The sequence below is a fragment of the Falco peregrinus genome, chromosome 5 (assembly GCF_023634155.1).
Source record: "Falco peregrinus isolate bFalPer1 chromosome 5, bFalPer1.pri, whole genome shotgun sequence".
Classification (NCBI taxonomy): Eukaryota; Metazoa; Chordata; class Aves; order Falconiformes; family Falconidae; genus Falco; species Falco peregrinus.
In genome coordinates this window covers 26,188,089-26,202,844 of record NC_073725.1, presented here as the reverse complement: position 1 = coordinate 26,202,844, position 14,756 = coordinate 26,188,089, and the positions used below count along the sequence as shown (strand labels likewise).

At 41.8% G+C, this 14,756-nt stretch overlaps 1 protein-coding gene across 13 annotated transcripts in view; it reads right to left on the bottom strand.

Annotated features, from left to right (window-relative positions):
- The window catches only part of TNS3 (tensin 3), a 282,225-nt gene that overhangs the window by 46,987 nt on the left and 220,482 nt on the right, over window positions 1-14,756 (bottom strand). For all 13 annotated transcript variants that reach the window (XM_055807042.1, XM_055807046.1, XM_055807043.1 and 10 more), the window contains 3 exons: window positions 4,441-4,619; window positions 3,978-4,095; window positions 3,804-3,887 (listed from right to left, as the gene is read on the bottom strand). In XM_055807042.1, the coding sequence (XP_055663017.1) occupies window positions 3,804-3,887; window positions 3,978-4,095; window positions 4,441-4,619 (381 nt within the window). The remainder of the gene's footprint in view (window positions 1-3,803; window positions 3,888-3,977; window positions 4,096-4,440; window positions 4,620-14,756) is intronic.

Below are 14,756 nucleotides of genomic sequence, written 5' to 3'. Positions count from 1 at the left end.
GAAAAGACAACCTTCTTACATTTAGAAAAGATGCAACTCGTACACAACACAAGCTTGCCCAAGGAGTGTGGTATCTAGGCTGAGCTCCACGGTGGGTATGAAAAGACAAGCCCTTATGCAGGCTTGAAGGCTCTGCGATCCCTCACACAACAGCAGTGGTGTCATCCCGCCGTACGTGCTGCTTGACCTACGCAAGTTTACTCAGGCTGGTCAGAAAAGATGGAAAATCAGGGCACCATGTCTTCTCTTTGCCAGTACATGGATAAAGGATTACAGACAATCTTCCCTTGTTCCAAGGACCCCTGCCTTCTGCTGCAAGACAGCGCCTGTCTGTGAAGGCAGGTCCTCTGCAAAGCTCCATTTATGCCCTGGCCAGAGCTGAAGATGGGGCAAGTCCTTGCGTCCAGCCCGAGGGGGAGAGTGGCTGCCATGGTCAGCCAGAGTTCAGTCCTCTGGCAAAGAGCTCCCGATGGTTTCTTTGTTCCTTCTATATACAAAGGGAATTCAAGTAGTTGTATGCAGTCTAAGACAAGAGAGCCTTTATAAGCTTCAAAATGGCCTACAAATAGTGCTTCTGTTCCTTGGCTGATGCGTGGGACTCTCCTGCGGGACATACAACGGCTATTGTGTTACCCTGAGAACCAAAATACAGCTCTATCTGGAGCCTGCTTTTTGGTGGCTATTTGTAAAACTAGCCAATTTACAGACTGCTCGAGCTTGTCTTAAGAAACAAGGTGTCTTTCAAAAGATAATTCAGAATGAACTCTGTGGGTGATGTGTTACTTGAAAGCGATGTTAACGCAAGAAGGGCAATGAAACCACAGCAGCCAGCGGTCACCGGAGCAGCAGTGCTGATGCAGCAGTGCTGGATGCCTGAACACAGGCTCAGGAAACTTGCTCCCACCTGAGAAAGAACAAGGTTCTGGAAGGGAATCCTGCTCTTCCTAGTTGGCATAGACAGGACGTCTTAAAAGAAACATATGGGGAGAAAGAAGAGGCATGGCATAGCTAATGCAGACAGATACATGGACTATTTTCCATAACAAAATGGTTTCACCTGGAATGAAAATCTAAGATTTCCAGGGCTAGCAAGAGCACCATTTTGCACAGGGTTTCGTCAGGCTTCAGTGAAGATAGTGCCTTTCACGTCAATAAAGAAAGAATCAGAATTGGATGCATTCAAGATACAAGGTACACAGTTTACAACAAGAGTAACTTACAAAAGAACAGATAATTTTATCATTTCATACATAAAGACTGGATGACATTGTAATTCTTGAACACAGAATACAAAAAACCGTATTGTTCTTTTAAGATTTATACTTTATAGAACATTACAGTAGTTCTGCCTTGATATGATAAGGGGTAACTGTGCTTAAAGCTATTCCCTACAGAAGAGTGGGGGCGCGAGGTTAAGGCAGTAATTATCGTGGTAACTGGTAGCTCTGTGTTACAGCATCCTAACTGCTAACCTGGAATGCCGAAAAGCAGCAAAGCTGAGATGCAGAACAAGCCAATTTTGAATTCATGGGTGATCTGAACTGAGACAAAAGGCACAATAACTTAATGGCAGAAATTAAGACTCCAGAGTCCATGACTCCAAAGGCCTCAATTTGTTGAGAATCTCTGGCTCAGTCAGTATGTTTCCATACTTTTATGAAAATAAAACCCATGAAAGCATTAAAGGAAGAGCAAAGCTGCAAAGGAAACTACTAAAAATTGGGGATGTAATATTTTTTTGCAAATAAGACTCGCTTTTGTCGCACGTGCATTAGAGCAGCCTCAGCCACGGGGACAGATACTTCTGCTCCCTTCGGATTCTTGGCCTCATTCAACACAGAAAACACCATGCTCTTGCTCTGGCCGTGAGTTAGGGATTGGCAGCAAAAGTAATGAGAAGACTTCTTGCCAAAGTCAGAAGACACAGAAGCAAGTAAATACGGCAGACAGATACTTATTGTAGATGCAGGCAATAAATAAAGTAGAATAGTGAAGGGGAAAAAAGAGAAAATAAAAAAAACCCCACATATCAAGTAGGATTCTAATACTGTCTCTGGCAATAGAAGTTTCTATGCTCTGGTGAGAAAGTGACCCAGCTAACATTTCTTAGAGATGCTCACTAATGGGGCATTGCATGTTCTCTAGCTGACCCACCTCATACACCTTTAACCTTCGTGTCAAAGCACATTATGTTTGCAGCTAAAAACAAATACATGGGGAGCTGAGCACCCAACCTGTAGCCTTCAGTAGACCCTGAGCATCATTTTTAAAGGGGCATTCAAAGGGAAAATTACCTGGTTTGGTCTAAGCTAGAGTATTATTTTCAGTGTCTCATTAACTGAGTATCTAAACCCATTATTTGAGAGATGACAGCATTTGGAATTAAGCAGGAGAATCACCGACAAAACAGAGAGAAATACACCAAAAGCAAAAAAAATTTCCAGGGCAAGTCCTAACTCTTAGCAACAGGTATAGAAGCCATTTAACAACAAAGCATTCAGTAGATTAACTCAATGTAAGCAACTCGTAATTGATTTGCTGAGGCTGCCCTCAGGAGGATATCTACCGCTAATTGTTTAAGAGTTGAGAGAGTAAAGGGCAAAGCCACAGCAACTGAACCATAAAGAGATGTCTTGACCTGGGTAGAAGATTGCTTTATTACTAAAGATAATTTTATTCTGTGTTGATTGCTTTTGGTAACTACTAAATGAGGTAAATTAAATGGGAAGAGTGTTTTTCCAAGTTAAAAATACAACACACTAGCTATTGCATCAAAATCCACCGTCAAATTTATTGGAAACTACTATCAAGATCCTGTCTAAGACAATGATAGCCTAAGCAATAAAACTATATATATGCACATAAATTAATGCCTGAATATCCTCTAATGTGTACAATTTAAATGAAAGTCTGTGATTTTTATTTGGGTTGTAAATAAACTATGTTGGCTTCCTTTTATGTCCAGCATTTTCTGAGGCAGTCAAGCAAAACACCTTTTCTTCTTTTTTAATTTAATGTTTTAAAATAATTTTGCACAGAAAAAGTGACATCTAACAATACTTCACTGCTATTTTTAGCAGCAAAGAGTTAAGGCCTCAAAGAAGAATCCTTTATTAATAAAATTTATAGCTAGATCACTTTAAATCTTTAACCATGTAATCATCTATTACCAACTACTCTTCCACAGTTCTGCATTTACATACTGTATTGTGGCAAAAAACCCTTCCAGAACATTTCACTCCTTTGATTAAGAATCTCCTTGACTTGAGCATAGCTACTCCCAGCTCTACTGTCAGCTTCACTTGCCTGGAAAGACGGCAACATGCACATCACCTTTCTTCCCTCCGATGAAGGTAAAACCTACTAAAAATAATAAGGAACTCAATTCTCCTGACAGTACTGTTTTGATATTATCAAATACCAGCAGCAAGATCATGGAACACTGAAACCACGCACACACACATGCAGACAGCGTGACCAGGACAGCCTCAAACACCGAATTGCATTTCCTCTTATTGCAGTGATGCAAATGCCTCATTGCTCCGCACCAGTTCTGGACACTGAACATGAACATGAGGTGCCCTGTTGGCAACTAATGGCATTAGATCTTTCTTGGATAATTCTTCATTGTTTACTACTTTTTGATACAACTAAAGCAGTACTGCTAAACTCTATTTCTCCAACTTGCACAAGTCTAAATTCATCAGGTATATGTCCTGTTTATAAAGGAATAACCATGTTGGTGTTAGCTGCCTTCGTACACAGATCAGTTTCAAATTATTTAAGAAGCAGAGTTATCTTACCAGGACTGGTTCTGTATAGCTCAGGTGGGCTGCTGACCTTTTGGCTGGAAGGAATCCGCTGATGGTATAGTGGAGGTGTTTTTACTAGGAGAGAAGGAAAAGCACAATTCCTCTTCAGTAACAGCTAAGATGTTAATAGTGCTATTAAAATAAATAAATAGAGACAGGCCTTACCATATGATGTCTCTGGTGACAGGGGAAAAGCTGGTGTAGATGGAACAGCTTCATTTCCATTTTTTGTGGGGGAGAAGATTCCTCCATCTATTTCATCTTGGTAACGTGCAACAGTCATCTAGAAAGGGCACAAAAAAGCAAAATTACAGTGAGATAATTCCCACTTCACCCTACAACACGGTGGGATATTTTTCATCAGTCTACAGAAGGTTTCATATAATCTGATCCACTGTTCCAGCAGAAAGATCTTGGAACACTGAAAATATGCAAACATGCAAGAGAGGACAAGAGCAGGACAACCTTAAACATGGAGCTGCGTTTCTGAGGTGACTACAGTCATTTGTTCTTATGGCCATGATGCAACTGTTCAATGGCTTCACACTGATCTTGGACACTTAACATGGGCTCCTTGCTGGCCATTCACTTCAATAAATAGTTCCTGAAAAAAATCTTCATTGTTTACCTCCTTCATCTCTCCTGCAGGAATGGGTGATGCTGGATTTACAGCTTGGTCAGCAGCAGGGGACTTCATCCATCCACACCTGCCGTACGACGCCTGCCCAGGGACATCGTTGTCGTACTGCCCGACACTTAACTTTCTGATCCTTCCCCCCGCTGCATCCTCACCTTGCATACCTGTTGCTGAAAACAAACAAGGTAAACTGATTAATAAACATTTTTTTTTTTTTTTAGTTAGAGCTGTTAGAACAAGCTTATCTCTCTTGCCTTCAGTGATTCCCTTCAAGAATGCTCATGAAACAACGGGTTTCATAACCGCTTTACAAAGCCAGGCAGGGGGTGGGCGGTGGAGGGGAACCAGTTATATGTAGTCAGTCTCGCCGGCCCAAGCTGGACCGGACCCGCGGGACACCAGGTGCCAGCCTGCTGATGCTGGGTTTGGCTGAGCTCGCCCCGTGCCAGCGGCGCAGCCTGTCGGCAGGGGGCGCTGCGGGCAGCCAGATGGAACTCATCCCCATCCCCATCGCACAGCAGCTCGGCTCCAAACCCACTGCTGCTCTCCAGGGCTGCATTTCCCCCCCAAAGCCAGCTTCTCTAGAGCTAACACTGACCCTGGCCCTTATAAACCCAGCTGAATACTGTACACCTCCTGTGACACACATGGCAATCACGCTTAATCACAAAAATCGGGTTATTAGATACACACAGGAACTGTAACCTTTTGGAGGAACAGAGCACAAGAGTAAGCAGAGCTAGCAGAAATAAACGGGATATTCAAGGGCATAAAGTACTATTTCTTTCCAAAGTCACTCTTAAGACAGTATCATTAGATACAGCTTTAGAATTAGCAAGACTTTACACTTTTTGCCATCCACTCCCACCAGCAAGCACTTGCAGAACATTCCTGAGCAATTGCTTTTTCCACCCTTCTTCATATGTCAACAACCAGGATGCCTGAGTAGTCCTTACTGTGCAGCCACAGGACACTACAAGAACAGCCGTACACATGTAGCAACTTTTCAGATACTCCTCTGAGAGTTTTTACTGTCTATACATGCAAAAAGATCTTTGAGAATTAGCTATTTCTCTTAAAAGACCTGAGGATTTCTAAAAGCACTTATTTTTCTGGCTTGGTGTCATTTAAACACTTACTAATCATTTCCAACTGTTAAGCACGTGTTTTCTACACACCCTAATGCCAGAGCCGTAACAGCAGGAGTCCAATCCGTGCCCTTCATCTAAACCAGCAGGTGAGCTGACCCAGATCCCCTGGATGCTGAAGGCAACGGTGTGCGCCTCCCGCACACGTCCCCTGCCCAGCCCAGGTTGCTGGCAGGACCCCAGCTGTACCATCTGGCCTGCAGCCCACACGTCTGTATTACATGTAAAACAGACATGTCACCTTGGTTATGTAGCTGAATTACCAAGCATCAATGCATAAACAGGTTTCTGTATAGCAGAACAGGTTTTTTTCCCAGGATTAAAACAGACAGGGATTTCAGACTAAAATCCATGGTGATTTTACATTGACATACATATGCAGCAACCTGAACAACTTGCCAGGAGGTAGTGGCTGATTCTAAAAATATTAATAAGCCTCTTAACCAAACTACAGAATTAGACACTTTAAAAAATCCAGCTCTGCTACTATCAAAGCCAGTGTGACAGTAACTACTACTAAAGCCAATAAGTAAATAAAACCCTGCTAGTTTTTTAATTTTGAAATTTTGAAAATTCCATCATCAGGGTAAAACTTCAGGGTCCAAATTTAGCTAGTTATTTATTTTCAAGTCAATATAAATATACCTAGCATATCTTCAAAAAGACACAGCTGAGATTCTGGGTTTATGGTACAACTTTGAAAACTAAAATACTTTTGAAGCACCCATATTTTAAACACTTACTTACCCTTTTTTCTCCTGACTAGAAACTTTATGTGTGGTATTTCAGGTGGAAAGAGTATCTTCTGACAATACCACGAGCAAACTATATGCATCAAACAAGATCTCCGAATCCAGAAAAGGCCATGAAATCACAAACATCTTCGAAAACTCTGAAGTGATGCTAAAAAGTCATGAAGATTTCTACTGAAATGGAAAGACACTTAGGAAGGTAGGCAAGAGTTCACACTAGTCCAGAATTTACCGATTTTTTGCATTGGAATTCTTTTTTATTTCTCATTTCTGTAAAGAAAAATGAGTGGGAATCACCACGCAGAGCCCCAGCCTTCGAAAAGACCGTGTGAGTGCGGGCACTGGCGGTCCCACCGCTCCTGGCAGCAGGAGCCAGGGCACCACAGGAGAATTTCACTCCATTTCCAGCCAGGTCATTAAGGCACGGGCAGTTCCCTTTGGAACACGCCTCTCCTAACACAGCCACACAGACCACTGCATGAGAGAGATGCCCACCCTTCGGATGAGTCAAAACAGGCCTGAAAATTTAGCACAGATTTTACTCATCATGCTAATGAGAGGGCCTTGTCATCAATGAAGTCCTTTTTGGTAGGGCACGTAGCAATAGGACAAGGGGGAATGGCTTTACACTGAAAGAGGGCAGATTTAGATCAGGTATTAGGAAGAAATTCTTCACTCTGAGGGCGGCGAGGCGCTGGCACAGGCTGCCCAGAGCAGCTGTGGGTGCCCCATCCCTGGCAGTGCCCAAGGCCAGGCTGGACGGGGCTGGGAGCAGCCTGGGCTGGTGGGAGGTGTCCCTGCCCCGGGCAGGGGGGGCGGGAACTAGGCTATCTTTAAGGTCCCTTCCACACAAACTATTCTATGACATTGATACACTCCATGTCATTAGTGTTCATACACTCGTGAAGCTTGTAACTTCTACAGAGTTAATATAGTCCTCAGAAAGCTGCAAGCAGGTACCTCGGGGCAACTGGACACCTTCCTCAGACTGGAAGTGCTTTACCTACCAGATTCCCAGCAGATGCGGGATGGCAGTGGGGAGAAGTTGAGCTGATATACTGCAGTAAAGCTTAAAGCAAATCACTTGAATCTCAGAGATTAAAACTAAGTGAAGAAGTCAGCAACAGACAACTTTTACTTAGTTTATTAGTTTTGCGAATGTACTTCAGAGGTGCCTCACAATGTAACAGATGTTTATAGTTATTAATTTAAAACAGGGGTCCTCAAACTTTTTAACCAGGGGGCCGGCGTGCGGATGAAGTGGCAGGCAGTCATCTGCGGCTGCTTGGTTTCCCCCCCCAACCCCTGGCGGGGGGGTCTGTAAATACCGGGGGCCAGATTGAGGACCCTGGGGGGCCGTATCTGGCCCGCGGGCCGTAGTTTGAGGACCCCTGATTTAAAAGGTGCCTTTTACAGTTAGGAGCCAAGACTTCTTAGATGTCACATCATTTATTTTGTTCTTGTAGTGTAACTTAAAGTTTTGGCAGAGCTTTATAAACATCTCACACGTTTATTTCTTCCAAAGCATTTTTTGCATGCTCTTATTTCTCTCTTTTCCCTTGTGAATCACATTTTTTTTTTCCCCTGAAGAAGAAATAGCAACGTTTCAGCAGATTGGCATCAGAACAGCATCAGGCATTCATCTCGTCAGATGGTTATCACCATGCCAATGCTACAGCTAACAGAAGCACGACCAGCAGCTAAAGGTTAATCTCTGGTTTCTTTAGCTGCTTAGCTTTCCTGGAGTACTACTGAGAGGTATTTGTAACTATTAGAAAGAAAACAACACTAAGCTAAAAATCCTGTCTGCAGTGGCATGTCAACAGCAGTGCTCCATCTTGTATCTTAGTGGTCCCGGCTCAACTTCAAACACTATTACGTTAACTCCTCACGTGTTACACATGTTTGTATTTACCAAGTGCATCAGGCACACTACTAGAAAGGTCCACGCTTACTTTCAGTTACCACAAAAACTAGTATTGATGATGCTTATGTGTTTCCACTGGACTCACAGCTTGTGGGCTAGCCTCAAAACCAGCTTTACGTGAGAGCGGGGCAAGCAGAGAGTACGTGGCTGGACTCTCTGGGAAGAACTTTTCTGGTGAAAAGCTGGACCGACAGCCATTCTGCCCATTATGGAAGTCCTTATCACTTGGAAATTAGAATAACTGGTCTTTTCCAAAACGCAGCACAGTCCATTGAAGACTTTCCCTTAACTTCTACCTAGTTTGTATCACAGCCAACTGCACAAATTACAGTCAAACTAGAAAACCCTTACAACAGGTATTTATAAAACCAAGTTTTTAAGAAAGTTTCACCATCTTGTTGTTTACTCCTCTGTAAGAGGCTCTATATCCCATTATAACTTTATGCTTGAAGAGGTGCAGTCACCTTTGAAGGTTTCAATATTCCTTCAGGCCACTCAACTGCCCTTCTACTCCTCTGCATTGTTTTTCATGCTAGAGAGTTTTTTTTTCTTTTTAAACAAATGCAATGTATTATAGAAAAGACTTACAGAAACCCTCTAAATAAACTTATTCACACTAGTTTGGGGGGGGGGGGGGGAGATTATAATGCATTAAATCACAACAGTATAAAAATGCTTCAGAGTCTCTAGACTCACAGGTTATCCTTATCACTACCAACAAGAGTAAAAACCATATTTAACAGTTATTTATCCCTTGAATAACCTGCAGGCTCCATAATGTACTTCAAATTACCAAAACTGAATAGAATAGAATGGAATAGACTATTTCAGTTGGAAGAGACCTACAGCAATCATCTAGTCCAAATGCCTGACCACTTCTTTAAATGCCTTTCAGTAGGACCCAGTATAACCTTCTCCCTAATATTTCCAGGAACTGAGGTTAGACTCGCAGGGCTGTAGCTCCCTGGGTCTTCCTCATAGTCTTGTAAACTGGAATGACAGTGACTGGCTGGGGTCCTGTCATAACATCTGCCAGCTCCACAGTGCTCTGGGATGAATCCTGCTTTTTCTTCATCCCTATTAGTCAGGTGACCATCTTTAAATATCGGTGCAATGAGAGACTAGGCCTATTATACCCATTTCTATAAATGAGCTTAAGGACTTAATTTACAAGGACTTGGTTTACCTTTACAAAACTGCATGGTTTTCTGCTTAGAAATGCATCTAAATGGTATTTCAAAATAATCTATACATTTCAGAATACCAATATCATTAGACTAGTTTGAAACTCTAAAAAGTAAAATTAACTTTGCATTTATCCTTACAACCCAAAAGGCATGGCAGCTAAGGAGGGCATGAACAGGAAAAATGCAGGAACCTTACAGTAAGTGATAAAAATCTTTTTATGGTTGTCTCTGTCGAATGAACAAACAGTTCACATTAAGGGGGGGGGGGGGGGGGGGCGGGGAAAGGTAAGAAACTCCCTTATACTCCGATTCCATCACAAACAAAGCCATCATAAGCCAAGGTTTTACAGTTTAGATAACTCTCCTTGATTTGCAGTGGCCACTCAGTAGTCAAATGCCTTAAAATTCAGTCTCAAGAAAACAAAGGCATGTTGGGTCCCTAATTTTCCCAAATTTCTATCTTTTTTAACTTCTTCTTTAACAGCACTTACCCTATACATTGCACAACTAGAAGGCACCCTTCACAACAGTGATACCATTGATAATATAGCCAAAATAATGATAATACTCAAAAGATCATCTCTGTAAAAAATATTTTTTAGAAATGAATTGTTCAAGCAGTACCTGATTTTATGTTTCATCTAATCCATCTATACACAGTTCACCACTACATTAAGCTCACTGGTTCATAATTTCAGGTCATCCCACCTTCAGAGGGCTAAAAGGTAGCTGTAATTTCAGAAAGTGAATCTCCTAACAGGATCGAAGACACTGAGCTTCACAACATGGAAGAAGACTGATGTGAAAAAACACAGCCTGAGCCACGCATTTCAGAAGCTCCACCACCTCCTTTGTTTTCAAGTGGTCATTTTAGATTTGGTTACTGAAAGATAATGGTCCAGTCTGCCTTTCAACAAAAATGTATACATGACTTCTCAGCTAGTCTGAAAGGTCATTGGAATGCCCAGTATTGCCAGCAATCCTGAATCGAAATGCCTTACTGTTTTGAAGCGTGAGCTCCACCAAAGCTACATGCAAGGACCTTCACATCCTTCTTCACTGGTGGGACCCAGAACTGCACTTGATACTCAAGGCGAGGCTGCACCAGTGCTAAACACAGCAGGATAACAACCTCATAAAGCAGTGTTATTTGACAACAGTGCCTTCAGTCAACTGCAGAGCAGTTTAGACAATGCCAGATGATAACAAATCACCAAGACTTAACAAACTGGAGCCATTAATTGTAAATTTTTCACATTTGAATGTAAGATCAAACACATTTTCATTTAGAGTATGTTTTGGAAATGAGCACAGATCTACATCAGTTTCAATGCTTAATGAAAATGTGTTAGACTGTCAGATTTTATTTGTAATTTTGTAACTAAATGGGTAATAAAAGCTTGTGCATATATGACATTTTGCTTTTCTAATCAAAAGGTGTTATCAAGCTTTGAATCTAATACTATTAACATCACATTGGCCATAACAAGTTTGAAAAATACTACCACATTGAAACTCTGGAAAGCAAGAACTGCTGCCATCAAAAGGGAAGAAATCAATTATTCAGATTTTGAAAGATACTAATCTTAAAAAGTCCTGTGCTGAAATTTTCTGACAGGTTGCAAACAGAGGGAATTGTTATGGCATGGCAATACGGTTGTCAGAAACTGTAAAACTAATTTTAACCACTTCAATCATCAACAAGTTACAGTTAAGATCATCTTCTCCGGATAAAGCTTAAGCAACATTAGCTATTATTTCACAAATAGCTTCTCACTTAGTTATCTTCATTTATTCCCCAGCAGGATTTTTGGCACGCTGAATTCATTTCAACACTATCCCCTTCACAAGAGACAAAACGTAGCATTTATATATTCAAGAAAATCTGACAAGTATCTACGCAAGCCACATGTATATGGTTTCTTCAAACCACCTGTGGTTTGCAAGGAAAACTTACTAGGATGTATGTTTAATCAATCGACCGACCAACAGAACTTAACAGACACTGTAATTAAGAAGATAATACCTACAACAAGTAACAGACTCTGCAGACAGACAATTGGGAACTCGTCGCTGTGTACAAGCACGTTACACAGTGGAGTGCAGAGGGGAACAGAGCATATGCACTGCAAGCGAGCTTCTCGCCGTAGCTTCCACCTTGGGGAAAAGCCAGCACAATGCAAGAGGCTCTACCAATTCAACCCACCGAGCGACAACTCTGGGTTCCCTTGAGAAGGGTGCAGCGAGAGCTCCCCGGGGCTGTTTTTCCAGTGCCCCTTTCACAGCACCCAGCACAGCCATGAAGGCTGAAACAAGGCTCCGGGGAGAATCGGGTCAGCATTGCAGAAGCTCCCAGTGCCGCTGCCTACGCAGCTGTTGACAAAGACCTGCGTAACCCTGAGTACCCGTTTCTGTGAAAAACGGGGATTCAATCTGACAGGAACCTTAACAATTCGTCAAGAAAAAAAATATCCGTAAGCTAACTTCTAAAAGAAAAGCCTTCACGGACTGCCCCACGTACTAAAATGTTACCACAACACTATCCAAATCAAAAGTGACTCTCTCCTCTGGCACCATTTATCTTCTAGAAAGTTTAAGATTTTTGCAGAAGGCATTTAACCATCAAGCTTGCAAGACAGCTTTATGCTTAAACAAAAGCAAATCTGTTTTAAGAATTTAGAATCAGTGTTACAATCACAAATTTAAAGGAAAAATAACATCTTCCAAGATAGCAAGACAAAACTTGAGCTAAACATAGTTGTGGTGGGAAAAGGACAAACAAACGTATACCCGGACTAAACAAAATTATGTGTTTCTGATGCAAGTGCTAACAGAGTATCTTGTTAGGCTCAAATGTTGAGATTCACAGCGCTACAGGAACACTGGCCCAAAGGGATTAATCAGAACAGAAGCCAACTGAGCTGTGTCTGCAATACCTTCAGTGCCTCGGTCTTTCTAAAAGGTAGTAGTGCAATTGCAGCCTGAAAAATCAATTTGTTCTTGAAAAAAATGCCCCAAGTTTAGCAGTGGTTCACCTGCAAACTATTCTTTTTTCCCCCATCTAGAATGGCTAGCAGACAAGCAGTCCAAACTCCTTATAACCCATAAGACTAACAAGCAAACGAAAAGGTCTAAACTCTACCCCCAAACCCAAGCAGGCCATTAAACTCGTCCACATAGGACGCGGCAGCTCTGCAGGCCTGGCCGCGTTGGCTGCTTAGTCTTTTCACACCGTGCCAGCCCTGGGCAGCAAGCCCGTGGCAAAACACAGAGGGGTATCTCCAAACATGTACCGAGGTGTCCTAAGGATGCTACACTCACGCCCCCATCCTGGCAGTCACAGGACTGAAAAAAATCTGTACATGACAAATTGATTAAAAGTTATTGCACTGCTAAATGTTAACTAAAATTCCATTTTTAACTTTACCTTAAAAACTAATGTAACTACGTTTAGCTTTGTTTAAAAGACAGACTCTAATTAAAACTCTCCTAACATCAAAAGCTCGGTTTTTAACTTTAGTTTAGCTGAAAACTCCATTTAAATTTACTGTTAAACACTGTAAAATTAACTCCAAGTCAGGTACCGAAATCTTCCTGTGTGACGGAAACAACGACAGGTTTTGTAGTGTACTGTTACTACGTGCAAGTAAGGCACATGAGGACTTGGGCAAGCTTTGCTCTCCCTCCCGTCACTTTACAACTTACTTCAGACAGACTGGGTTTGCTGTCCCACAGAACACCATCGAGTGAATGGGAACATCTGGAACAGTTCAATGCTTTTAAAAATTACTATTTAATAAAGGTATGCAAAAAGGATTTCTTCCTCTCTCCTTTGTCTGCGGATACACTGTAGCATGATTTATGATACTGTAATTTGGATCATCTTCAAAGATTTATTTTCGATAGAGGATAGATCTCTGAAGATGTTCCAGACACTTGTAATCAGATGTTTAGCCACCTCATTTTTATTCATTTTACAGGTTGGGATTTTTTTGAGGGAGGGAAGGTGGCTTTGTTTAATGCTTAATTCTTCACTGCGCTGATAAAACTGTATGAACTCCACACAAAACGTAAGGCTGTGGGAGTCATGTGTCTGTGTTCTCTCCACCATATCAGGTGGCCTAAGGATGTTTTAAGACAATATTTTCAAATACAGTAACTCATGCATGAAGAAGAATTATAATTAGCTGAAAGTAACAATATAATTTTAACCTTATGGAAAATACAGAACCTCTGTAAATGCTGGCCTGTTCGGACAGACACACAACTCTTGGTCACAGCGATGGGAACAGGCTGCACCAAATGTCGAATACACGTGTGCATGTGCTTTGCCTTAGTTTGACTGCTTCATTCTTCAACTGCTTCTAACATTTTTCTGAAAATGTAAACTTCAACACTTTAAGAGTGAAAAGGTGAGGAGCGGGGATGAGACATGGCTGACAGTAAGACAGTAATAGTAGGTCTTACTCAAAGTGGGTAGAAGTCTTTTTATCCTCTATGTTTATTAACAGATTCTTGCTTTTACTGTTTTCCAGGTAAAAGCAAAACATGGTTTTAGCTTTCCTTCTCTACCCAATAAGCATAGGCTTTGTGATAAAAGATGGCTGGTTTGAGGAAATACGTCTTACAAATGATCTTTGATAGTAAACCCAGGTTATGTGTTATTAAGCCTGAAAGAACAGACGTAGAGGGAAGTAAAGGGGGAACATAAAGCTGCAGAGAAAAGCCTACATACACATGAAAATCTCAAGCTACAAACTTTCCTGTTATTTAAAATCAAGCACTACTGCAGCACTGTGTTACCAGTAAATGGCAGCTTCATCCGCTACCAGAAACTCATCTCTGGGTGACTTGGCTCATGTAAAAGGCAAAAGAATGGGAAATCTTAATATACTGTGCACCGATTCACCTCCGACAGGCAACACACGTAGTGCTGAAGGAGAAAAGACGTCGTCAGCCACTGTGCTACATGGTCCACATAACACAGCCTAGAGCAAAAAGGAATTCAAGGCTCACTGTCTGCTTCTTCCTATTCTCCAAAACACTGAGCACTTAACCCAAGGCATAATTTTGGACAGAACCTAGAACTCTATTGCATGGGCAGTCAGTGCTTTGTGCCATGTTAGCCTACGTCGAGTGTACACGTGTGTGAAATCCCCTAGGAAGAAGTGTGACAGGAGAGGTAGGTGCCTATCTGTCCATTGGTGCAGAAACACAAGCAAAGAGAGGTAAGAACCACCACAGCGTACATCCCAGCCAGGACACACAGCTTTCATTCTTACACTCATTCTTT